General features: G+C 52.5%; 1 protein-coding gene across 11 annotated transcripts; it reads left to right on the top strand.

Annotated features, from left to right (window-relative positions):
* Nucleotides 1-1,181: 1,181 nt before the first annotated feature.
* Nucleotides 1,182-22,965, top strand: FAM117A (family with sequence similarity 117 member A). 11 transcript variants are annotated; one of them, XM_061477606.1, is made up of 9 exons: nt 1,182-1,547; nt 3,719-3,809; nt 16,169-16,335; nt 19,712-19,828; nt 20,353-20,466; nt 20,727-20,861; nt 21,355-21,571; nt 21,873-21,993; nt 22,398-22,965. In XM_061477606.1, the coding sequence occupies exons 1-9, from the start codon at nt 1,344-1,346 to the stop codon at nt 22,729-22,731; spliced, it is 1,500 nt and encodes a 499-aa protein (XP_061333590.1). In that variant the 5' UTR covers nt 1,182-1,343; the 3' UTR covers nt 22,732-22,965. The 11 variants fall into 11 exon arrangements, with proteins under 11 accessions (XP_061333590.1, XP_061333589.1, XP_061333588.1 ...); XM_061477605.1 differs by having other exon boundaries at nt 3,716-3,809; XM_061477604.1 differs by having other exon boundaries at nt 3,713-3,809.
* The last annotated feature ends 175 nt before the right edge of the window (nt 22,966-23,140 follow it).

The raw sequence follows: 23,140 nt of genomic DNA, 5'->3' as shown, positions 1-23,140 counted from the left end.
CGAAGCAGAGAGGAATGGGAAGCAGTATGTGTGGTACATGAAGCGGGGGTTGCGTATCTGTGTACAACGCTCCTACACACCTGTAGGAGTTGTGCTTATTTCATAAGGAAAAGGAAAGACTGCCTAGAATTGAATGGAATTTCCAGTTTCAGCTGAGCCCAATGTAGTGCTGGGTTATTGAGCGTGATGCTCTCGGGTTATTAGACTGACTTAAAATGTTTAAGGTAAATTTGGGATTCCCTGTCCAAAACCTACCTTGTGTGAAAGCCACAGTGCTCAATTATATCAGATAAAGAAATAAAATAGAATCAGAGCTTCTGGTGGTCCTGAAGTGTATGTCTGCAGTAAGGAGTTCATGTTGGTGTGTATTGGCACTTCACCACCACCAAAAGGATGTTACTGGGATAACAAAACAGAAGTGAGCAGTTAATGATCTGTGTAGAGGTGAACACAAGCCAGGAGCCCAGTCCCCTGTGCTGCCATATCCCTCCTGGTCATTCAAATGGGTACACAAAGCGTAAGCCCTCTGTGCAGTTGGAACACGGACTTAGTGTAACTTCAGAGTACCTGCTCTGTGAAGAAGGGGGCAGTGAGGAGGGAGGAAGTGGCCTGATGTTTGCTGAGGTGTCTCCTGCTCTTAAGAGAGCAATAATTAGATCCCCTTATAACCACAACAAAGCTTGCAAGAGCTCTTCTCTACCTGTGGGTCTTCCAGCAGAGCACACTGCAAGGATTTCACTTCCTGCTGCAATGCTTCAGTTCCAAATCCAGCCCAAACTTAGGGGGTGATAGCAAAAATAAAAGCATCTTTTGCAATAAGTTGTATGCAAACATGTGCAGAGCTCTTGGCCGTGGGCCGGCGTTTGGAACTGAAGAAACTCCAGCCCTGCCATTTGCTGGAGCTGGAACTGCTTTGTCCTATGGAAAACCACTGAGGAAAGTGCAACTTGAGGCAGGTGCGTTCCGTGTTGGCATCACCACTAGATGTCAGTGCCTGAAACTGCTTCTTCACCCTCAGCAAGCCACTGAAATTGAGGAAGAGGGGGAGCAAAACTGGTGTGGCTTCTGCTTAGGAGGATCTCTGCTGGGGTTCAGCTCCCTTTAATAAGCTGCTTACAATAGACTTCCAGTGTCTTCACTGACAGAAGTTTATAGCAATTGGTGACTTGAAATTTCCTGTTAAATCACATCAAAGGGATTTTGTTTTTTTTTTTAAGCCTTTGGTTATTGAATATACGTAGGTGCCACATTGCCACTGATGTGTGTTATTTGCTGTGCTGCATTCCTGCAGGGCTGACTTACCTGCTTAAGTGTATTTTAAAGCAAGTGAGAGAAACTCTATAATGAAAATACACCAGATGAGTGTGTGCAATGCTGTACTTGAATATGTCTTCCTTGCTTTTAGGTACCATCTCAGTACAGCTCTGGGGGCTGAAGTTACAGAAAAACTTCATAATGAGGAAGTGCTGCAGATATCCAGAGCATTGTTATCCCGAGACGCAGATCCAGGATGGTGGCACCTGCTTTTACTTTCGTGTCTTCAGAAGGTGAGTAGAGGTGGCTTCCGTCTGGTTTGGGCTCTAGCTTAATGCTTGGGCTTTAGGTAGGTGTAGGTGATAGAGCAGCATCAGAGAACCTCTTGAGCCAAGCATGGAAAGCCTGAAGAATTCCTCATCCAATTCAGTGTGTCGTGAAGACTGGGAGTGAGTCAGTCTCTCACAAAGGCGCTTTTACTGTAGGATAACTGAGGGCTGCTCTTTGCTGAGTGTAGTTTTGGACAGGGCCTGAGCAATCTGATCTCCACTGGCCTGGCTCTGAGCAGGGTTTGGAGCCTGTCACTTGCTGAGAAGTTTGAACTTGGTTCTTGGCAAAGGATGCTCCATGATGTGCAGGCAGGTTCAATGCAGATCTGTGTGTACAAATGGTAGGAGGTGCAAGACACAGAATTTAACCGGCTAGAAAATCTGTGTGGTTTTGAGTCTCTACTTTTTGCAGCTGAAGAGGCCAGTTCTGCAGTGGGCCTAGGTACCCTTGAGACGCAAACCCACCGACACCAGGGCTGTTTAATTCATTCCCTCGTGGTGCTGAAGCCATCCAGCCTCTGGCATTTATTTGCAGATTGGCAAAGCAGTTTTTACTTTTGCATTAGAAAAAGCTTCCATCAGCTGGTGCCCATCAGGAAGACTCCAGTTTGGAGGGGTTTGGGTTGCAGACAGCTCAGCAAACAGCTGGATGTGTGTGTGTCTGTTGGTTTTCATAAAGCTGGTTTTCAGTTGAATTGATGCTGACTTGTATAAATAAGCACCAAAGCCCCCTGGACAGAATCCTGGCCATGTACCACAGTGAAAGTCTTGAAGAACACAACTGGCTGCAGATGGATTGGGGTGTTTTGGTAAACTTGAAGGGAATCCATGCACTCACTCTTTCCCTGGGGCTCTGGCATGCAGACATCCCAGCAGAGCTGTGTTTGCTGGCAGCAGGAGCAAGGTCAGTCCTGTTTGGCCTAAATCTTTCTCTTCTTTTTAATTGTAATGGAAAAAAGACCTAACTTGAGTTCTGCTGAAAGCAGAAGTTTCTCGCTTAGTTACAGCTGAGTATAGCCGCACTTCCTGGTTCCCTGTCTCCCCTGGGTCTCATAGGATAATCTAATTACTAAATAGTTGCAATAAAGCCCCATTTTGCCCTGGCAGGACTAATGCATATTAACATGCCAGGTATTTTTATGCCATCCTCATCCTGTTCCTGCCAAAGTGGGTTATTTTTTTGGCTCCTCTTGTCTGCTTTTGGATTTTGGATCTGCTCCTTTAATACATTCCTTCCAGTCTAGGCAGTGCTCTCCAACTGCCTGGCACTGATGTTAATGCCTTGCTTCCTAATCAATCAAGTCTGCTGCATGCTTCCTTAAAGGAAAACTGTTCATGTTGTTCAGCCCAATGACACGGACTTTCACAGGTGTAAAAAAAATTTGTCACCAAAGATGACACTGGTGTGGGAAGCGAAGGTGAAAATTTATCCTGTTTGGCATCTCTGAGCCCATCCTGTGGGCAGTTCTGTTTCATAAGGCTGACTGTGAGCCACAGACTTTGTAGCTCAGTTTCCATCTGACGTGAATATCTTGATTGTAGAAAGAACTCTGGGAATATGAAGAAGAGGTTACATGTGTGTAGTAGGGGCAGAACTTGCCTTTGCTTACTCCACTAATGAAAGAGTGGTTTCAGGAAGCAGGAGGGCAGCCCTGAGCTGCCAGGCTGATGGCTGAACTGGAGCTCTAATTGCTGACACTCCTCTGTGCCTGTCCTAAAACTGCCTGTCCTAAAACTGTAGAGCTGATTTAACAGCCATTCTCCTGAGCAAGCTGTCATCCCTTCCTGGAGAACATCTCACATCTCATGCAGCCTGTGTTATCTGAGGAAGTTGTAGTAAGTCTCTGATGTTGGTTAACTCCTGAAGCTGTGCTTGGGCATGGGAGGAATGACAAGATCAGCTCAGCATAAGTGGGTTCTACCAGCATAATCACAAGTTCTCATATCCCTTTAGATGTGTTGTGTCCTGCTGCAGACAACCATTGTGTGTCACTTTGAGCAGTCAAATGTCAGCTCCAGCCTGGCACAAATCAGCACTAATTGTGATATACCCAAACTTCTGCAAGTGTAGGATGAAAGGATCCCAAAGAAGATCATAAACTTGATCCCTGATGTGTCTTGTTTTCCAGCAGGAGAAGCTGCAGGGCCACAGCAGTGGGCTGATCAGATGGCTCTCAGAGTGGGTAGAAGGAGCCCAAGCAGCAGTGGAGGATGTTGCAGCAGCAGGTATGAGACATGTCTGGTATAGCTGTAGTTTTGAGTCCCTTGCCTGGTCTGAATTGGTTGATTGGCTTGCCCTCCTTGTATTCCATTCCATGCTCTGTTGGCAGAGCTGGCCTTCAGTGATTACTTTTAAGTGCACTCTTTCCTGCTGGTGTATTGATGATTCATACTATTAGGAGAAGCTTCTGCCTTGCCATGCCTTAGTGAAAATGATATATTTTATAATGTCTCCTTACTCCTAGCAGGGCTTATGCTCTGTTCCCAAAACTCCCACTGTTTTCACTGCAGGCATGACCAGACTGTGAAATAGCTTGGCTGGTCTGGTGAATAATCTGTTAGTCTCTTTTAATAAACTGCAGTTTTATTTGTCTTGCTGCTCTTTAGAGCTTTTCTATCTCAAAACATTCGAGTACAGAAACTGCCCAGCAGTGAAACGCAGCCATCTCTCTTGGGGATAGAGTGGGAGGCAGACAGGCATTTTACTCCACAGTGCAGAGTGAGAGGAATTTTGTTCAAGGACAATGAGGGAAAGCTTAGCTTGTGTGCTGAATGACCCTTTGATCTTCCACGTTCATGCTCAGCTGATCAGGACTTTAAATCTAAGCTCTGTCTCCCTCCTACCCATAGCAAACAGCCAGAAATATAATCTCATTTAGGACTTGAGCACTGGACCAGAATGACAGGACTGCAGTGGCAACTGGTCAGCCTCACGTGTCCTGTTTGCCTGTCACTTCCTCAAGTGACACTGACATAGAGCTGAAGAATGGGGGGTAGCTGTTCTGCAGTGCGTAGCACTCAGGTGTCCAATAGGAAGGGAAGGCCAGCTACACAAACAGTCTCCTGAAAACACTGAGGGACAGGGCAGCACAGGAGCATTAGAAGGTGACTTTCAGGAATGTGCCTAATAGGTCAGTCCAGAGCCATGAGATGGATTTGATCACTGGGAAGCTTTGTGGTGGTTGCTCGTTGTTTGCTGTGCTTTCTGAGGCGCTCAGAAGAGTTCCCTGGTGTGTGGTAGCTCAGCTCTCTTATGCCAGGAGAAAGCCACAGCAAAAGCAAAGGAAATGAGCAGGCAGAGGATTAGGAGCAGTTGGATCCTTCATGTGCAGCCCTTGAGCAGTTGTAAAAAATGGTGTTACTCCTACTATTATGCAGCACATCACTGGGAGCCTGAACTACAGGGAGGTGACTGCAGTGTGTAGGCCAGAGTGGAGTCTGGAGGACTTCAGTTTTCTCTCACTTTCTCCCTGGTGTGTGTCTGTGAGGAAGGTTACAGAAAGGCTGTTCTTCTTGCAGATAAACTTGGCTGGCTGATAATGTGCAACTCAGCTGAGCTGGAATGGCTGTAGCCCATTTGATAGGTGACAGTTGGTGCTTTCCTGCCTCTTCCTACATACTACAGCAAAATGTGTGGGTTTAAACCATTTGGTGAAAGCAAAACTTGGGCTTGAGGCAGAGTGGCGCTTAGTTTAGGTTGTGATAAACCACTTAGTTACAGTATTCCTTTGCTGTGTTTGTAGCATGAGGTGTGATGAGAACAGACACAGCTCTGTGGCCTCCATTATGCTAACCCAGAGCAGCACAGAGGAGGAGTGGGTTCCAGCTGTGGGTATTGGGTTCCAGTTGCAGAGCCTTAAAAAGGCAGAGAAACTGAAAGGTGAATTTGAATTTCTAGGTTGGAAGGACTCTGAAGGGTTCCTCAAAAAACTACTGTGGACCTTGGTAAGGAAGTGCTTTCAGGAGGAGTGGTGTTGCTGTGAAGAAATGTCTGTATTTGGGTGGCAGGAGGGTTTTGGAGATCACCAGGGTATGGTTTTACCTTGTTGCTACAGTGGGAGCTGGGATGGGAAGAACTTTGAGGAGAGGAGACACTCGAGGACCCTTTGAATGAGGCATTTTAGGTTGTAAGGTTAAATGACCAGAGCAATACTTGACCTGTCCTCAGGGGAATGCTGGTAACTGAGAAAGGGATATACCCTAACACTTGGTGTTCTGAAATGTTCCCTAGCTTAGCACAGTCCTGAGCAGGGATCATTGTGCCTCCTTGTGTGACTGGGTTTCCATCTTATCAGAGATCTCACAGCTCTCCTTGCTGGAAGAGATAAGGATGATTAGTTCCATGGTGGCATCTTATTTGTTTACTGAGCTCTCATAAACGAAGCTGTGCTTTCTGTGGTCTCTCTGCTCTGTCAGGAGGTACCTCCTGTCTTTTCCTTCAGTAGCTGCAGTGTTGCACTATGCACCACCTCTTCCCCGCAGGGTGTTTCTAGAAGCAAGGAGGTAGCACTGTCCTCTTCCCCTCTGTTCCCTGATGACACGCAAATAGAAGCAGCCTGGTGAGCAGAGGTACTGGAAGATGATGGGGAGCGCTGCTCTGCAGTGATAGTCCTGTTGCCTGCTGCTGCCACCACCTCTCCTCTCCAGACAGCTTGGCATGAAGCCCGGGCTGCTTTGCTACCTCATGCCTTTCCCCCTCTTGTTATCGAGCCATGCCACAGCTTCCCAGGCTCCTGGGTTAGAGAGATCAGCCTCACCCCTTTGCACTTGGGCAGATGCTTCCTTCAGCCTGCATAACTGTGTCCATCTGGATGCAGAATGTAGGCCTGGACCCACAGCAGATAGAGTCTGCTTGTAAATGAAGTGCGGATATGGGAGTGGAAAGGGTGAAACCCAATGACCTTTGAGTTGTTCAGCTTGGAGAAGAGAAGGCTCCTGAAGGGGAGACCTTAGAGCAGCTCCAGTGCCTAAAGGGGCTGCAGGAAACCTGGAGAGGGGCTTGGGACAAGGGCCTGTAGGGACAGGGCAAGGGGAATGGATTTAACCTGCCAGAGGGGAGACTGAGATGAGCTCTTAGGCAGAAGTCAGGGTGCTGAGGTGCTGGCACAGGGTGCCCAGAGAAGCTGTGGCTGCCCCATCCCTGGCAGTGTTCAAGGCCAGGTTGGACACAGGGGCTTGGAGCAAGCTGCTCCAGTGGAAGGGGTCCCTACCTGTGGCAGGGGTTGAAGTTGGATGATCTTCAAGGTCCCTTCCAACACAAACCAGTCTGGGATTCCTATGACCCTGGGAGTGGGCTGCGTGGAGTCGTGTCCTTGATCTGAGATACAGAAGGGAGGAGCAGGATCAATCCTGCCCTGTCCAGCTCCACCAGCCCCCTGTGCCTGCATCTGCCCCAGCTTCTGCTGCGCACCAGCACCGAAAACGCACCTGCAGCATCCTGCTTTCTGTGCCTTTCCCAGTTACTTGTTTCTTTACACTCAGCTGGGAGGGGTTGCAGCGGGACAAGGTTGGATGTGGGATGCCTGCGGGGGACGCACGGCTGGAAGCTCACTCAGCACTAAAACCTCCATTAGGGCTTTCCACACGGGTTGTTGTGGTTTAAAGGCAATGAGCAGCCGCTGGGCTCGGAGCCGAGCTCCGCGTGGGAAAAGCCCCGGGAAAGCCCTCGGCCCCTTCCAGGCAGCGAGGGCTGGAGGCGGGGGGGGGGCAGCGCTGTGAGCGCGCTTGGGTTTCAGCTTCCTCCCGCCCCTCGCTTTTTTCTCTGTGTTCGGCCCGGCCTCGCTGCGGGGGGAGCCCGGTTCGCTGCCCCCGGGCTGCAAAGGGCCGGGCCGGGGCCGGGGCCGGGGCCGCGGGACGGAGAACACCAACACCAGCGGGGTTTAGAGGAGCCTTGCGATTGGTTGATCCGCAGCGGGGTGGGCGTTACCCGCCAATCCGCTCTTGCGATTGGTTCTTCCGCAGCTGCGGGGTGGGAACGGCTTGAGCCTCTCCTCTCTCCTTGATTGGCTCTGGCGTGATGAGCGACGCCTCTTTAGGCTGTCTGCATTTTTGATTGGCTATCGTGACAGCGCGTGCGGGGGCGGAGCCTTCAAAGCGCTTTCATTGGCTTCCGCTAAGGAGGGCGGGGCGTGTGGCTGCGGGCAGCCAGTGACCGTCGGGCTCGCCCCGTTGGCCCCGCCTACCCCTGGAGGGCTGATAAGCGGCGGCGGTGGCGGTACGAGGGGCCCAGACCGGCGGCGAGCGGCTATGGCGGGGGCGGGAGCGAGCGGCTGCCGCGGCGGGGCCGGGGGGCTCCAGCCGCTCCGCGCCACGGTCCCCTTCCAGCTGCAGCAGCGCCGCGGCGACGGGGGCCGAGCAGGTAACGGCGGGGCCCGGGGTTTGGCTCCGGAGCAGCACCGGGAGCCGGTTCGCGTCGCGGCTGCTCCTGGTGCGACTCGCGGGCGGGGTGTGAGGGGAGGAGGGCGAGGATGAACTGGCTCGATCGCAGCACCCGGGGCCCGATGCGATTAGTACGGCGTGCGCGGGGTTGGTGCTGTACGGAGAGAAGTGAAAGCTGGGAGAACAGGGAGCGGGGCACGCACCGGAGCGGGGGGGTTCGACGCTAGGGCCGGTGAGCGAAGGGAGTCCTCGCGGGCAGGACGTGTCGGTGCTTGCAGGCGACCGCGAGTTGCCTGTTTGGATGTCGTTCCCCCCCTAAGAAAAGCACCCAAGTCCTGCGTGTGATGCTGCTGACCCGGCTTGACAAAGAACAGCAATTGGTTGTGCGCTGATGGCAGTGGGTCCCTAATTGCAGTACTGAGAGTTTTCTGACCGCTGCAGGGATGCCCATTGAAATGCAACTGTTGGGTGACCTAATCACAGTCTTTGCCTTTTCTTCCTGTGTGTGACTTGTGGCTGTTGGTGGGAGGGATGCTGGGTTCGTGCTTGGCTGTTTGCTCTCTCCAGAAGTATTAAAATAATAGTGAAACACATTTTGGGGCTTAAATACAAGATTAAGCAGACTCATGGGGCCAGAGGGGACAGTCAGTCCACCTTTGGCCAGCTGATCTTTGTGGCATTCAGAGTGCTCGTCTCTTGCTTAAAGCAGCAGGTCTTTAATCTGCTTTGCAGAGGCCAGACCTCATCCTGCAATGAGAATTGATGGCCCTGAAGTGTCCTGTGTTTCCCTACTTGAGACTTGGAGTCATTCCTGCCCCTGGCAGGGTTTGTATTGATCAGAGGAGCTATTAAAAAGCATTTGGCTCCATTTCCATTTGAAACAAGTTAATGAAATACATTTTTTGGAGTGCTGGTGAATCCTTTCCTCAGCACTGCTGAGCTGGAGGTGAAGCTGCACTTAATGGGGCAATTACTCAGTAGCTTCTGATGTTATAAAGAAAAGAGAGGAAATCTCAAAGCCTGCGGGCTCCTGCTTGCGTTGGAGCCCTGCAGTTTACCTGCAGCTTTCTGAGGGCAGAGCAGCTGGAGCTCTGCTGCCACGAGCCAGAATTGCTGCTCTTCATTTCTTCCTGGCTCTGTGCCTCCTGTTCAGGCTCGAGGAGCAGGATTTCTCCTCAATCACAGTCATTTCATCCAGAGTTTTGGAAGTGTTCACATTTCCATTGCCTTCTCGCTCTTTGTAAGCTCCACTTTGCTGCCTGCCTGTGTGGGAGCTGGAGCAGTAAACTGGCAGTGTTTAACCAAAACCTGGTGTCCTGGTGAGTCATCATCTGACACTTTTCCTCCTACCTTTTGGGAGCCCAGCATGGAAATCTATTGCTTTAGCACCTCTTTCTTCACTTGACTGCTGATTTTCCGGATTGCTCTGGAGCTCTGTGCTGCTGGAGTGGGCTTTTGGAAGAAGAGGTGCAGAGTGAGCTGGGTCTGATCCTGCAGCTGCTCTGATCATAGAGGATCCCATTGAGATGAGGAGCAGCTGCTGGGGCTCTCAAAGGGCTTCTGTTCCAAGGAAGAGCTGGGGGATGCCAGGAAGGAGGCCTAAGAATACTTTAAGACTTGCTGTTTAGTGATCCAGGCTGGCAGGACTTGTGGTGATGGTTGTCACTGGGGTCAGCGTCTGGGGTTCTTTTCATTCCTTCTCTCTTTAGTGATGCAGCCTTAGGTGGTGAAGCAGGTAATGTGTTTGTGTTTGAACCTCTTCAGGTGCAGGCCAGGCCCATCCCTGTTTCATTCATCATTCTGCCAGCTTAGGTGGCTGCAGGCAGCTGCTGGGGTAGCTGGAGCCCTGTGCCTGCTCTAACACTGCTGAGGTTCCATGTTCTCTGGGCTGGGATGAGCTTTGTGGGGTAATAGCAGTGCTTGTGCTGTTTGCAGCCAGTTTGAGCTGTCCCTGGCATGGCAGAATGCTCCAGAGGAACCAGGAAGCCGCCAGGTAATTTACCCTGGGTAGGTTTTTATTTCATAGAATCCTGGACTGGTTTGGGTTGGAAGGGACCTTAAAGCTCATCCACCAAAGCAGCTTGTTCCAAGCCCCATCCAACCTGGCCTTGAACACTTTGTGACCCTTTCTTTCAGCTGGGGTTGCCCAATGCAGCTGCATGGACCAGAGCAAAGGTTTCCCCATGATGGGGAGTGGAGAACTGGAGGAACCCACTTGTGCAGATAAGTGGTTCTGTTCCAGGTGTAGTGAGCCCTACACTGCCTGACTGCTCACTGGGAAACCAACCCGCAGTGCTTGGCCTAGCCCTGGCAGAGGAGTGATGTTGAGCACCACAGTGCAATGAGCTCTCTGTGTGCGGAGCTTGGATGGTGAAATCCTGGGTAAGTGGCAGCGCTGGCTGCACTGAGCTGATCTTGGCACTTCCCTTGTGGCTCCTGCAGCTGAAGGTGAGAGCCCTGGGTTAGTGGGATTCCCAGTTGGACAAGAAAGGTTTCCAAGAAAGACCAATAAATTTCCTCTTGGAATTTGTGTTAAACAGGCTTTTTTTGCATTAAAAATGAAACTTGTGGTGCTGCCATTGAAACCACCTGATGATGTGGGCTTGGCTCTCCAGGAAATGAGGGCAATCTCAAAGGAGATTGTGTGGTTGGTAAATAACGGGAGAGAATGGTTTCCATGCTTGCCTGAAACCTGCTGCATGACTCTGGGCAAGCTGTTGCTCCTCCCTGTGCCTCAGTTTCTCCTCCTTTCAGGCTGGAAGCATTCAGGAACAGCAGTAATGGAGTTTGTACGGTTCCTGCCATACTTGAGCCTGAGGCTGCTCTGTGAAACTCTTGCATGCATAATGCTGTTGTGCTTACACTCTTTAGGCTAGTTGTAACACTGAGCTTCTGTTAGCTTTGGTGTCCTGCTCCCCAGTTAGAAGAGGCAGCGGGAAGGTGAGCAGAAGGTCTATCACATGTGATGCTTCTCTTGCTGTTGTTTCAGGAGCTTCTTATGGGCACTGGCTCCAGGCAGATGGCTTTACTGCAACCAGCCAGGAAGAGAACTGGGAGGAGTGCTTGTCATCCAGTGTTAATGTGATTTATATAGCTCTGTCTGTGTGAGGGACAGGAAACCTTCATTTTCCTTGTTTCCCACCTTTGTAACTGTAGAAATACCAAAGAGGTCTTATTCAGTTTTCATTTGACTTTGTCTTATCTCTACTGGAAGATTTCCAAGGCCTTGACAATCAAAGGTTTCTAATTCTCAGAGTGAGAGCCCTGCCTTCTGCAGTCATCCCGATGCCCAGATGCTGATTTAAGCAGGGTTAACAAAAAAGGGGGAAAAAACCCAACCCACAGCTCCACATTCATTGCTTGGGTTTCACTCTTCTGATAGAGGTGGCATGGATGAGCCTGGCAGCGACTTAGTCATCTGTGTGCTCCAGGAGCAGAGTGAGCAAGTCCTAAAGATCTAATGTGAACAAGTTTTTGCTTGTTTCTAGACCAGTCTCTTGCTCATGAGAAGCTGCTGCCCATCTGCTTGCTTTTTCCTAGTTCTTACTTCAATGTCATTGTGCAAACCAGTCCAGAAGCACGCCCAGCCCGTCAGTGGGTGAGAGATGGGCTTGAAGGTCCCACCAAAGCAGTGTCTTGCATCAGGCTTGCTTGAGGAGCTGTGCACTTCAACCTCAGGCCTTGAGGATGTTGAAATTCCTCAGATGATTTTCTCATTTGAAAAACAAACTTTGAAAGCCTGAAGTTAAAGGTGAAGAGTTCAGCTCTTTTCCTCCATCACTTCAGGCTTGGAGCTGTATTGGAGGGATATGCTCTTCAACAGCGACTGCATCCAAAACCTCAAAAGACAGCTTGAACTGCTGGTGTCCCCTCAGTTCCCTTCAATGCTATCTGCAGATGCTGTGGCCTTTGGGCAGCTCTTTCCAGCTGGACTCAACACAGCCTGGAACCAGGGGAGTGATTACAAAGCCTGGAATTGCTTCCTTTGTGCTCCAGGGCCAGTTGTGAAGCCCTTGGGGCTGGTTCAGCAAAGCTCATGGGGCAGGTTCCTGCTGGGTTGAATCAGAAGGGGCTCCAGCTCCAAAACCTGCTGTAGGACCCTCTTTGCCCCTGGGGTGTCCCGCTCGGTGGGGGGCTCCTTTCTGTGCCAGTCAAGAGCTGAAGCAGAGAAAGGTTCTCATGGGGTTTCTTAGAGGACTGTACTTGGGAAGAGCAGGTACTTTCTGGGGCAGTTTGGGCTCTGGGTGTGTGTGGTTTGGGCAAGAGGCAGGAGGGGCAGACCCTGTGGTTCAACCACAGCTTCTGCCTCTCCACCGGAAGGTGCAGTGGATTTCAGCATGCTGAGGGCCTTGTTTCTGTGGTACAGTTGACTCAAAGCAGCAAAGAGCTGTGAAATCCCATCCTGGCATGGGTGGGAGTTTCCTTTCAGTTGTAAATCTGCTTTAAGAGCAAAGGGTTTGTGAGTTTAAAATATGGAGAGGGAGAGAGGTGTCGAATGTGTCCCTTGCAGAGAGCTGGAGCTTGGAGCAGCCTGGTCTGGTTGAGGTGTCGCTGCCTTTGGTGGGGCTTTTGTGCAGACCCCTTAGTGCCTTGTTTGTCCTTTGGTGCCTCGAGTAAGCACGTTCTGCAGGCTACTGATCTCCTCATTGCTGGTTAAAGCTTGAGCTCTCCCCCTTGCCTCCTCTCCTTACAAAGACCTGCCTGTAGCTGGCTCTGTGGATCTTTTCCTCTCCAGCTTCTGTGACCTTCCCTCCCAGCACCCTTCCAGCTCTTGATCTTGCCTTTGTTTCTCTCTTGGGAGTTAGCTCTGACCATGCCATGAATTCCTGTGAAATGCTTCTCTGTTTCCCAGAGCATCTGCAGATTCCTGCAGTGTTCAAACCAGGATTTAACATTTCATTAAGAACAAGGAAAGCAGCCCCTTCTTCTCTTTCAGGGGCTTTCTGGGATTCCCAGAGGAAAAGCTTTTATTTCTTGCCTAATCCTGCCTTGCTTTCAGGTGATGTGATAGGTAAGGTCCTCTTGGGGAATGAAGGAGCAGCAGTGCTTTGGTGTGCCACCAGGAAGTGCCTGGGGTGACTGCAGTGGATGGGTTCCCCCATCTTCACATTCCCTTTTAGCGTGGAGAGAGGCACAATGCTGGGAAAGGCAATTCTTTCCCTGTGAAGACTGACAGTCTTTGCTCTGGTAAAGATCAAAACTGCTCAACTGCAGGGAAACTGCAGCAAGGTTTAAATGAGTTCTAATGGTGGAGCTTCAGTTCTGATCTTGGTTTCACTCCCACTTCTGCTGCTTGGGAACGCCTGGGTGAAGTGGGTTTGGGCCTCAGAAGAGAGGTTTGCTGATCAGGTACCCTTGTGCAGGGTGAGGTGAGGTGGGATTCTCTGTTAACATCCTCTGCAGGTCCTGCCTGTGTCTGCTCCAGTTACATCTGAAGACCAGGAGAGGAGAAGGGAAGCTGCTGGATTTCTTGCTGTGGCTCATCCTCACCTCCTGCTCTGCCTGCTCAGATGCTGTGGTCAAGACCTGCTCTACTCCCGAGCTGTGGGTTTGAGCCATGACTCAGGGAGCAGAACAGTTCTGAAGATGTACATAGGGTGCTTTTAGTGCTCTGCCATGGTAGGAAGGATTTCCTTTCCACTGATGGAGCTGCTGCCCTGGTGACCACCACAGCAATGCCAACATTTCTTGTGCCACCTGAACTGTGTCTGAGTGGCTGCTATGCAACAAGAAAGTGCTTTGTACAGAGATCTGCAGGCAGGTAGTGCGGGAGGATGTGGCAGATGCAGGGAGCGGTGCTGGGGTGCAGTGGGGGACACTGACACCCACCTAGCTGCCTGGTTTGATGGAGATACTTTATCTAAAAGTAAAGTTGCTGGCACAAGGTCCTGCTGTGATCGTAAAAATTAAACTTAGGCCTTTGTTATCTCACAGCACCCAAAACTGGGGGCATCGTCTGAGTAAGATGTGTTAGAGCAAGAGAAGACGAGGCTTTAGACTGGGGAAGCTGACGCTTACGTGAAAGTACTAACATAGTAATCTCTGTTCCACTGGGGTGGCAGATACACAAGTTACTGACAGAGCTGCTTTGCTTCCATCCTGGCATGGCTCTCCCTGCCACATCCAATAACCCAAACCCTACATGCAAACCCATTTGGTACACCTGGATATTGCAGAATGCAGGGCAAGCTTCCCTCTGTGGCAAGGCTCTGCCCCTTGCTCTCTGGTTAACTGGGAAGCTGCTGATATTTAAACATAGACTGTTTTTGTGCTTCCTCACTTGAAGATAGAGCTTTGCAGGGATGTACTCCAGAACTATCGGGCTCGGAACAACGTGTCCCTGAGTTTCTGACATTGAAGGTTCTGTTTCCCCAGGGTGAAATCTGCAGAAGGAAGGAAGAGCATTTTACAACTCCAAGTAGTAAGGGGAACTTTAGTTTTGCTTGCCGTCATTGTCTGGTCCAGCTGTCAGTATTCCTTAGTGAAAAGTGACCCTAGGAGTTGCATTATGTTTACTGCAGACTCCTGTTTTCTCCTAGATGCAGAGATTGGCTCTAGAGAGACTGAGGCATCTCTGAGCTCACTGCTGCTGTGGCTGGGACAGACCAGGGACACTGCACATCTGAAGACTTCCTACTTTGCACCAGCCTAACTTGTGCCTGTACAAAAGCCCCGTGCAGTGTTTGGAGGCAGCCAAATGGCTCCGGGGGATAGGGCTGTTATCTGCAGCAGCTTCACTGTCACAGGGGAAGGAACAGCTCCACAACCTGACACTTCTCAGCTGTGGAGCTGGCCTGGACCAATTCCAGAGCTTGTGGCTAGGTGGCAGCTCTGCAGGCTCGGTGCACAGGGATGATAATAGCACAGGGACTGTAAACAGGACACTCCACCCTGCCTCAGTGCCCCAGGCCCTGTGCAGGCAGCCTCTGCACCCAGCAGCACCCTGCCCTTCCCTGGGCTGTTCAGTGGCAGAGCTCTGTGGAAAGGAGCAGCAGTTGCTGCTGTTCATGCATCAATAGATTTAGATGGTGGTCAGCCATCACACAGTTGTCACTGTAGGAGGCCATGTCTCCTCTGCTCTCAGCCATAGAATCAGCTATGCTGGAAAAGGCCCTCAAGATGAAGTCCACCACTAAACCATATCAGTTGTCTGTTCTTGAGACCTTTCAGGCTGGTTTTGCCCACATTGCCCATGTTGGAGGCTTGGAGTACAAAGGTGACCCCAGTCACTCGGGATGTTCTGGTTATATCAGAGAGCTTTTGGGGGCCATGGACTGTCAGAGCAGCGTGGGATGAGGCTGCCCTGCTGGAGGAGGGTTCAGTTCCCCTGAGCAGCAAGAGAGGAAGAGACAGATGCAGTCACATGTAATGGAGGTGCAAGTGACTTTGCATGTGTGGGCAATGAGGCATTGAAGAGGAAGCCACAGACACTCATGGGTTTCTAAACTGGAGCTCGTGGCACTTGCTGTTAACTGTTGGGAACAGGGAGCATGCCTGGAACTGCACAATGAGCCTTTAATCCAGCATAGCCCTTGCGAGGTGTGGCTGTGCAGGGCCTGATGCTTCTCTTGCTCTTCCATGTGGCTTTTTGTTCCTGCCCTTTTCTCACCTAGAGCTCGAATTCCACTGCTCAAAAATGTGATTTTTAGCTGATGAAAAAGATATATTCACCAGACCATGTCCCTGGAACAGCCTCAGCTGGGGGCTGCAGCACCTTTGTATACAGAGGTATTTGGCAAACACAACAGAGTGTTTTAACAGTTTCAAGGCTGAGTTTAATGTGGTTTAACTCCCTCCCTGCCTGTTCTGCCTGAAGGGACAGGCCAAGGGGAATGGCTTTAACCTGCCAGAGGGGAGACTGAGATGAGCTCTTAGGCAGAAGCTCTTCCCTGTGAGGGTGCTGAGGCGCTGGCACAGGGTGCCCAGAGAAGCTGTGGCTGCCCCATCCCTGGCAATGTTCAAGGCCAGGTTGGACACAGGGGCTTGGAGCAAGCTGCTCTAGTGGAAGGTGTCCCTGCCTGTGGCAGGGGTTGGAGCTGGAGGAGCTTTAAGGTCCGTTCTGACCCAAACCAGGCTGGGATTCGCCAGGCTGTATGGGCCAGTTCCCTTGTGATCATTGTAATGGATGTGGGCCTGTTAATTGTGACACTGCTGGTGCTGAGCCTTGGCTTTGGAAGTCTCATGTTCTTTCCTTTCCCCCTGTGCAGCCAGCGTTCCCTGTGCTGCTGCTGTGGAGAAGAGCTGCCGTCCCCAGCAGCCCCGTGTGCGGCGCACCTCCTCACTGGACACCATAGTAGGCTCCTACCTGCTGGGACAGTGGCCTCGGGATGCTGAAGGAGCTTCCACCTCATGCATGAATGACAAAGCTACCCAGGTAAAAACACCAGACTGCCCTTGAGGTCTGTGGCTCAGGAGAGGGTTGCAGGACTGCAGTGAGCTGTAAACGGGGGTGAACGGGGAAGACACTAAACTTCCACCCATCCAGCTGCAGCTTTCTAGGAAGGCTTTTTCCCCCCTTTTGCTTCCCAACTTCACTTGATCCCACTTTGATGCAGAGTTAGCATTTCCTTGGCCTTGTTTGGAGGCAGATGGCCTCTGGCTCCCTTCTCCAGCACTGGCTCGATGCTACTTTAGTGTTTCCTGGCTTGCTGTCCTGGGCCAAGTCCTTATATAAACCTCTTGGGCTGTGTGCCACACACCGCAAGGAGTCAGGGGTGCTCCCAGCACAGGCTCGCTGGCACAGGCAGCTCTGCTGGAGGATGGAAGAGCTCCAGTCCTCGAGGAACTCTTAGCAACCTGTAAATATTACTGTATGGCAGCAAATAGTGCCATATCTGCAGAGGTGGAGGAATTCGGGAGGATAAGGGCATCCGTTTGCTCAACGAGTGGTTTATTCAGCACATTGAGCCTCTGTGAACTCCCTGTTTGAGCTTTGCTAGTCAACAATGTATTGCTGGGCTGTTTGCAGGAAATTCTCCCTTGGATTCCAACTTCCATTGTCCCTTTCCAAAGTATTTGTGCCTGCTTTTGTTCCAGTTCTAGTGCCCAGGAGCTCTGCTGAGGGCAGAGGCCATGCTGGAAAGGAAGGGAAAGAATTTGCCTGTTGATTCCTAGGCAGGGAAGCACACTCTGCCTTTCTGGCCTTATCACATGCTGGGAACACTTAACCCCAGTGCTTTGGGGCTAATGAGTTTGTCTTGCACATAGCCATGGTTTGGGGAATAGGTTGGAGAAGAGGGACACCTTCTTCTTCCTGGAATGGAAGCCATTACTATGTTAATTCCTATGTGAGCATGGAGCTGAGCACTCCTGGCAGTGAATAGGTGCTGCAGCCTTTCAGCATTATCTGCAGGAGGCTTGCAAATGGCAGTTTCACGTTGCACAATGCCTGTGAAATGAGCACTGATCTCCAGTGCTTCACACACAAACCCCAATGTGTGGCAAAGGACTTGGCTGGTGATAGCTGGGAATGAAGTCCTGGGTCCGGCCTGCCCTGCACCTCCTCCTCATAACCCTGGCACTTTGCTGCTCCTGCCCTGTTCTGAGGCTCAGGAGTTCCCAAACCTGGGACTGTGTCATCAGCACACGTTCGTCTCCTTACAGCTCCTGATGAGCTCTTCTGCAGTGCTCTGTCCGGTTGCTGTCATGGGGTGGGTGAGAGGTGCAGATGCTCAATGTGGGGCTGAGGGTGCCAGCACTGCACAGGGTCAGAGCCCACGGCTTTCTGGTGCTGTGCAAAGCACTTTGTTCTCTCTCCTGTCTCTGAGGAAGCGGTTTTGTCACAGTGCAAAAGGTTCTGTAATTTCCTTCTGCCCTGACAGGGCCTGCAGAGGTGGGACGTGTCTGCCCCCTCCGCTCTCAGGCCTTTCTCTTGCAAGCAGCAGGTTTTTTCCTTTTTAGGCCTGAGTTTTCTTGTGAGCCCCAGTGCTCGGGTGTCCCAGCCATAGGCTGCAGTAAGTGACAAGCAGGGCTCAGGAGGCTTCTGTTGACTTGAGGGCAGTTTCTGTCCCGTCCTGCAAGGCAGGGCTGTGCCTGGCAGCTGGAGTTCAGCTTCCCACACACTTGCTTCTTGCGGTGACATGGGACAGGGCTGTGGTCTCGTCCCTTAGACCTGTGCCTCTCGTCCTTATGTGTGTGATCCCCTGGGACACACAGTGACACAATGCTTTGGGATAACGGCCCATGGTGTTTGAGTTGTTTAGGGGAGTGTTTGAGGTAGGAAATGAGCTGATGTGCCATGTGCAAGGCTGGTCCTTGCCATAGGATTTCCTATCCCGTTGGGCTGCTCCTTAGCTCAATCTGGCGCAGGTCTGGGTGGCTGTGAGTGCTCAGAGCAGTGGTTCAGGCTCTTTTCTTCTCTCCAACCAAACTGGAGTTGAATTGCGCTGTGCTGTGCTGTCTGCTGCTCACAGGCATTGCAAAATGGAGATGTAGGCAACAGGGAACACAGTGCTGCTTACAGTGCTGTGTGTAAGAAGGGGCTTCATTCAGAGCCTGTGTTTTCTGCCTAGAAATCACCTGTATCCTTCTCCAGAAGGGAAGGCTGGTGCCTCTGTGGGTAACTTGCCTTGTTCCTTTGGTTTAAACAGACTTTCAAGCCCTTTTTGAGAGCAGCAGCTTCTGTCATCCCCTGGATTCAAGAGGCTTGTTTAAAGCAGCTGCTGTTCCTGCAGTAGCCTCTGGGGAGACCAGCTCAGCTGCTCCGAGAGGAGCTGTTCTCAGGCCCTTGCACCTCCTGAGCCTGGAGGAGGGAAATATTATCCAAAGCCTCCCACAGAAATAGCAGTGACACGGGGGGAGCATGTGGAGAGGCACTGAAATGGGATGTTGGGGAGGAAAAAGTGATGGTTGGTCTCAAACGCTGTGCCTGTGGGACTGCTGGGATGGTGCTGAGTTCAGGGGGAGGAAGTTCACACCCTTTGCTGATCACATTAACAGTGCTTTCTGATTTCCACTGATACTCAAACCGTGGCTGGTGCTTGGCCAGCAGCTTGGGAACGTGGTGCTGAGGCTGCTCTGCATGAGGAGGTGCTTGAGACCTGCAGCCCTGCAGATGGAGGCCCATGAGCTGCAGAGGCACCAGAGCTCCTCCAGCCCCTCTGCAGCCAACCTCTGGTTCTGGTTGCGCTTTTGAACCCTGGGCTGGGAGGCTGAGGTCTCAGGAGCACTTTGTGTGCTCTCACCCTTGGGTGAGGCTTTTCCTCTTGGTGATGCTGCTTCATACAATGAGTGCCTCGAACATGAATCACTGCAGCACAGCAGCATGGGGCTGCTGCAGTTCCTTCTCCAGGATGATGCTCTTTATCTCGCAGTCATAGTCAGCGTTGGAAAGGAGCTTAAGATCATCTAAGGCACTTGTGGTGATTGTCCGCCAGCGATAGGACAAGGGGTGATGGGTTCAAACTGACATGGGAGATTGAGATGAGCTCTTAGGCAGAAGCTCTTCCCTGTGAGGGTGCTGAGGCGCTGGCACAGGGTGCCCAGAGAAGCTGTGGCTGCCCCATCCCTGGCAGTGTTCAAGGCCAGGTTGGACACAGGGGCTTGGAGCAAGCTGCTCTAGTGGAAGGGGTCCCTGCCCGTGCAGGGGTTGGAGCTTCAAGGTCCCTTCCAACCCAAACCAGGCTGGGACTGATTCTGTGATTATTACATTAATGGGGGAGGTGAGAACAGGCCAGTGAATGGGCAGAAGTGATCACTTGTTCTTAAGACTCCAGCACAGTCTCTAAAGCAGTAAATGTGATTATTCTCAGCCATGTTTCTCATCGCTCCAGACTCCAGTGTCCTGGCATGATGTGGAAGTGGGGAAAGCCAACTCCAGTGCTCACAAGCGTTCTGCTTCTTGGGGTAGCACAGACCACCGCAGAGAGGTAAACTACACCCCTCCCAACGCTTGAGCAAGGTCTGTGCTAGTTCCTAATGTACAGGAGGCTGCTGCTGGCACGGGAGCGGAGTGGGAGGCCAGGAGACTACTGAAGATGAGACCTTAGCCCTTATTCTCATCCCTAACGCTCTGTGATCCAACTAAAGACTGATCTTGGTGGCTTCTTCTAGCAGGCACCTATTGTAAAGCAGCTCCACTGCAGCTCAGTGCATTGCTGGTCAGTGTAGTGGTGTCTGTGGGTTCCAGGTGGTTCCCAGCTTGCTGTAGGTGGAGGAAAATCCAGATCCTCTGGAGGAATGGTGCTGGGCATGCTGCAGCAGGGCAGGCTGTGATGAGGCCTTTTGGGGGGTTCTGCTCCATCCTTCTTGAGGAGGCCAAAGCTGCTCCTTGTGATTGAAGCCATCTCAATCCTTGTGGGTTGGAAGAGAGGGGGAGGAGAGAGACTGGGCCTGATCCTGTTGGGGGGGGGCTGTTGGCTTGCCTGGTTCTAGCTCAAGCTCTGTTTGCCAGATTGCCAAACTGAAGCAGCAGCTCCAGAGAACAAAGCTCCACAGCAGAAGTGGCAGAGAAAAGGAGAAGAGCTCCCCCGTACAGGGGGACCACGCTGTCCTCCCATCCCTCCGGGTATGTTCCTGCCTCCCCTATCTGCCATCACCACATGTCCCAGGGCAGGTGTCCAAGCTGTTCCTGTGCCTCAGGGGACCCCGTTTCTTTGCTCGTCTCTCCCACCTCACCGTGTGCCTGTGCTTTGATCTGCAGTTACTGACATGTCTTGACTCTGCCATCAGGCTTCTGTCAGCCTGAGCCTTGGGAACTGCTGTGGGAGCAGGATGAGGTTGTGCAGATACAGCGGTGAACTCCTTTGTCTCTGGGCTGTGTTACAGGACTCTCCTTCAGGCTTCCCTTCTCCATCTCCCATTTTGAGGCTCAGCCCCTGCTTGCACAGGAGCCTGGAAGGCCTAAACCAGGAACTGGAGGAGGCGTTTGTGAAGGAGCAGGGAGAGGAGGAGCTGCTGCGAGTAAGTGAAGCTCCCAGGGCTGCCCTGGGCCCTCTGGGTGCTCTTGGAAATCCCTTCCTCTAAAGGCACCTCCTGTATCTGCAGCTTGGCCACGGGGACAGTCTCTGTGCCTGGTTTCAGTCTGTCCTAGGCATGTAACGGTCTAAATTGGGTCAAGTGACTGCTCCTTCCCTCCTTAAACCTCGCTGGTGCTGTGAGATCAGCCAGTAGCAATCTCAGGGTGGCTGATGCCTCACCGACAGCTTTAAGACACTCAGACTGGTGTCCAGAGGCTCCTCTGCACTGGGCAGATGTGGGAGAAGTGGCTCCAGATGGCTTGGAACTGAAGTGTGTTACAGGATCCAGAAGGACCCATGTCCTTGGAGCAGAGGCTCTGCCTGTAGCTGGATCCAGCACCCCAAGCAGCTGCTCTCTGTAGCTGAAGCTGCTCTTAAACCCCTTCCCTGGTGCCAAGGGGCTTTCTTCCTCCTCTGAGACTTTGCTTCCTCCCTAGATCCTGGATGTCCCAGATGGGCACAGGGCACCAGTGCCTGCCCAGAGAGGCTCTGGAGCTGCGTCCCTGGTGCTGGAGCCTGGCAGTGGCAGCTGGAGCAGCCTCTCCCCTTCCCCTTCTGTGCCTCTGCACCTCTCCCCACGCCCCCCAGGGAGGCTGACAATGGAAGAGCCCTCCTGTGCAGTGGATGAGGTGCAGCCAGAGCCCAAAGAGAAAGGTAAGAACCTGGAGCAGAGGGGTTGGGAGCTCGGGGGACAGAGGGGGGCAGTGTCTCATCCCTGTCTGTGTGCTGGCTTGGAGGCTGCAGCAGGGATGGGAGAGAGGGTCTCGGTCATGGCTAAGTTGTGATGGGTGGCTTCCAGCAGTAGATGGAGGACGTGAGCTGGGAATGACACAGGAAAGGTTGGGGATTTGAGCACTGCAGCCTCCAGCCCCGGGTCTGAAGGAACGCGGTGAGGTTGGAGCACTGTTGGTTTCTTTTAAACATTGCTCCAAATGTGCCTTTTTTTCCCCATCAGAGGAGGGCAGCCGCTCCCCGGTGCTGGCCTTTGCGTCCTCCCCTCGCCCCAACCACAGCTACGTGTTCAAACGGGAGCCTCCGGAGGGATGTGAGAGGATCCGGGCCTTTGAAGAAGCTTCGTAAGTACCAAGAGGCTGCTGGGATGGGGGAGCTGAGGGTCTGCTGCTACAATCACCCTCCCTCAAAGCAGGGAGCAGCCACTGGGGAAGCATTCCTGAGCAAACTGGGGCTGCTCCGGGCCTGGTGTGGAGCAGGAAGCTGGAATGCTGACCCTCAGAAGGGTCTGGTGGTCCCATCCCTTCCCAGGCAGTGGGTGTTGGTCAGCAGAGCCCTTGCGGAGCAGCAGCAGTTGTAGAAGTCAGCCCTCAACAGACCATGCTCCTCGTGCTGCTCTGTACCTGAGGGGGCTCGGCTCCCACTCAGGCCCTCTGAAGGGTGCTGCCGCTCCAGGTGTTCTCGCTGTGGCTGCTCCATGCTCCTGGGAGCAGCCATCCCCAGTGCCATCCCCTCTGTCTCTCTCCAGCTCCCCCAGCCCTGAGCAGCCTTTCCAGCCCTCCTGCCCAGACAAGAACAAGGTGCATTTCAACCCCACCGGCTCTGCCTTCTGCCCCGTCAGCCTGGTGAAGCCGCTCTTCCCAAACGTGGGCTTCCTCTTCAGGAGCTTCCCAGCTTCCTCCGTCCCCGTCCCAGGCACGTTGACATCCTGCCAGCCCCCGGCCCCGTTCCTCGCGGTGCGGAAGGACGCTGTGGGCGGCAGCTTCAGCGACGTGGCCACGGCTCCTGCCCTGAGCTATGAACCCTGGAAGCGTGGTCAGGCCGAGGAGAGCGTCGTCTTCCACAGCTCCCTGGTGGTGTGAATCCTCTGGGAGCGCAGCTCTTCCAGCTTCTGGAGATTGGTGCCTTGAGGGTGGGATGTGACAGCCACGAGGCAGCCCTGGGACTGCGCCCCACAGCAGGGTGATAGAACTGTGAAGCACGGAGTGCCATGGGATTCCTGGCTGCTGGAGAGGCTCCTTTCCCTGAGCCTTCCCTCTTCAGAGCACTTTCCTGTGCTCAGTTGTCCTTGTTTCCTGTGTGATTGTGCTGGTGCAGAGGAGCAGAGGCGAAGTTGGGCTCTGAGAGGATTCGGGTGGGGATTGCTGAGCCCTGGGGGGAAGAAGGGGCCTGTGGGCCCCTGCTCTCGGCTGCATCTCGTCTCCCCCAGCACCGGCTCCCTCGATACCTTGGACCCCCCAGACAAGCCGGAAGCTTCGGCAGCTTTTTGTC

This window comes from Pezoporus flaviventris, unplaced genomic scaffold, assembly GCF_033815535.1.
Source record: "Pezoporus flaviventris isolate CSIRO_AGI_PZ_B2104156 unplaced genomic scaffold, CSIRO_AGI_Pfla_v1 ptg000107l, whole genome shotgun sequence".
Lineage (NCBI taxonomy): Eukaryota > Metazoa > Chordata > Aves > Psittaciformes > Psittacidae > Pezoporus > Pezoporus flaviventris.
This window is presented reverse-complemented; position numbering and strand designations above follow the sequence as displayed.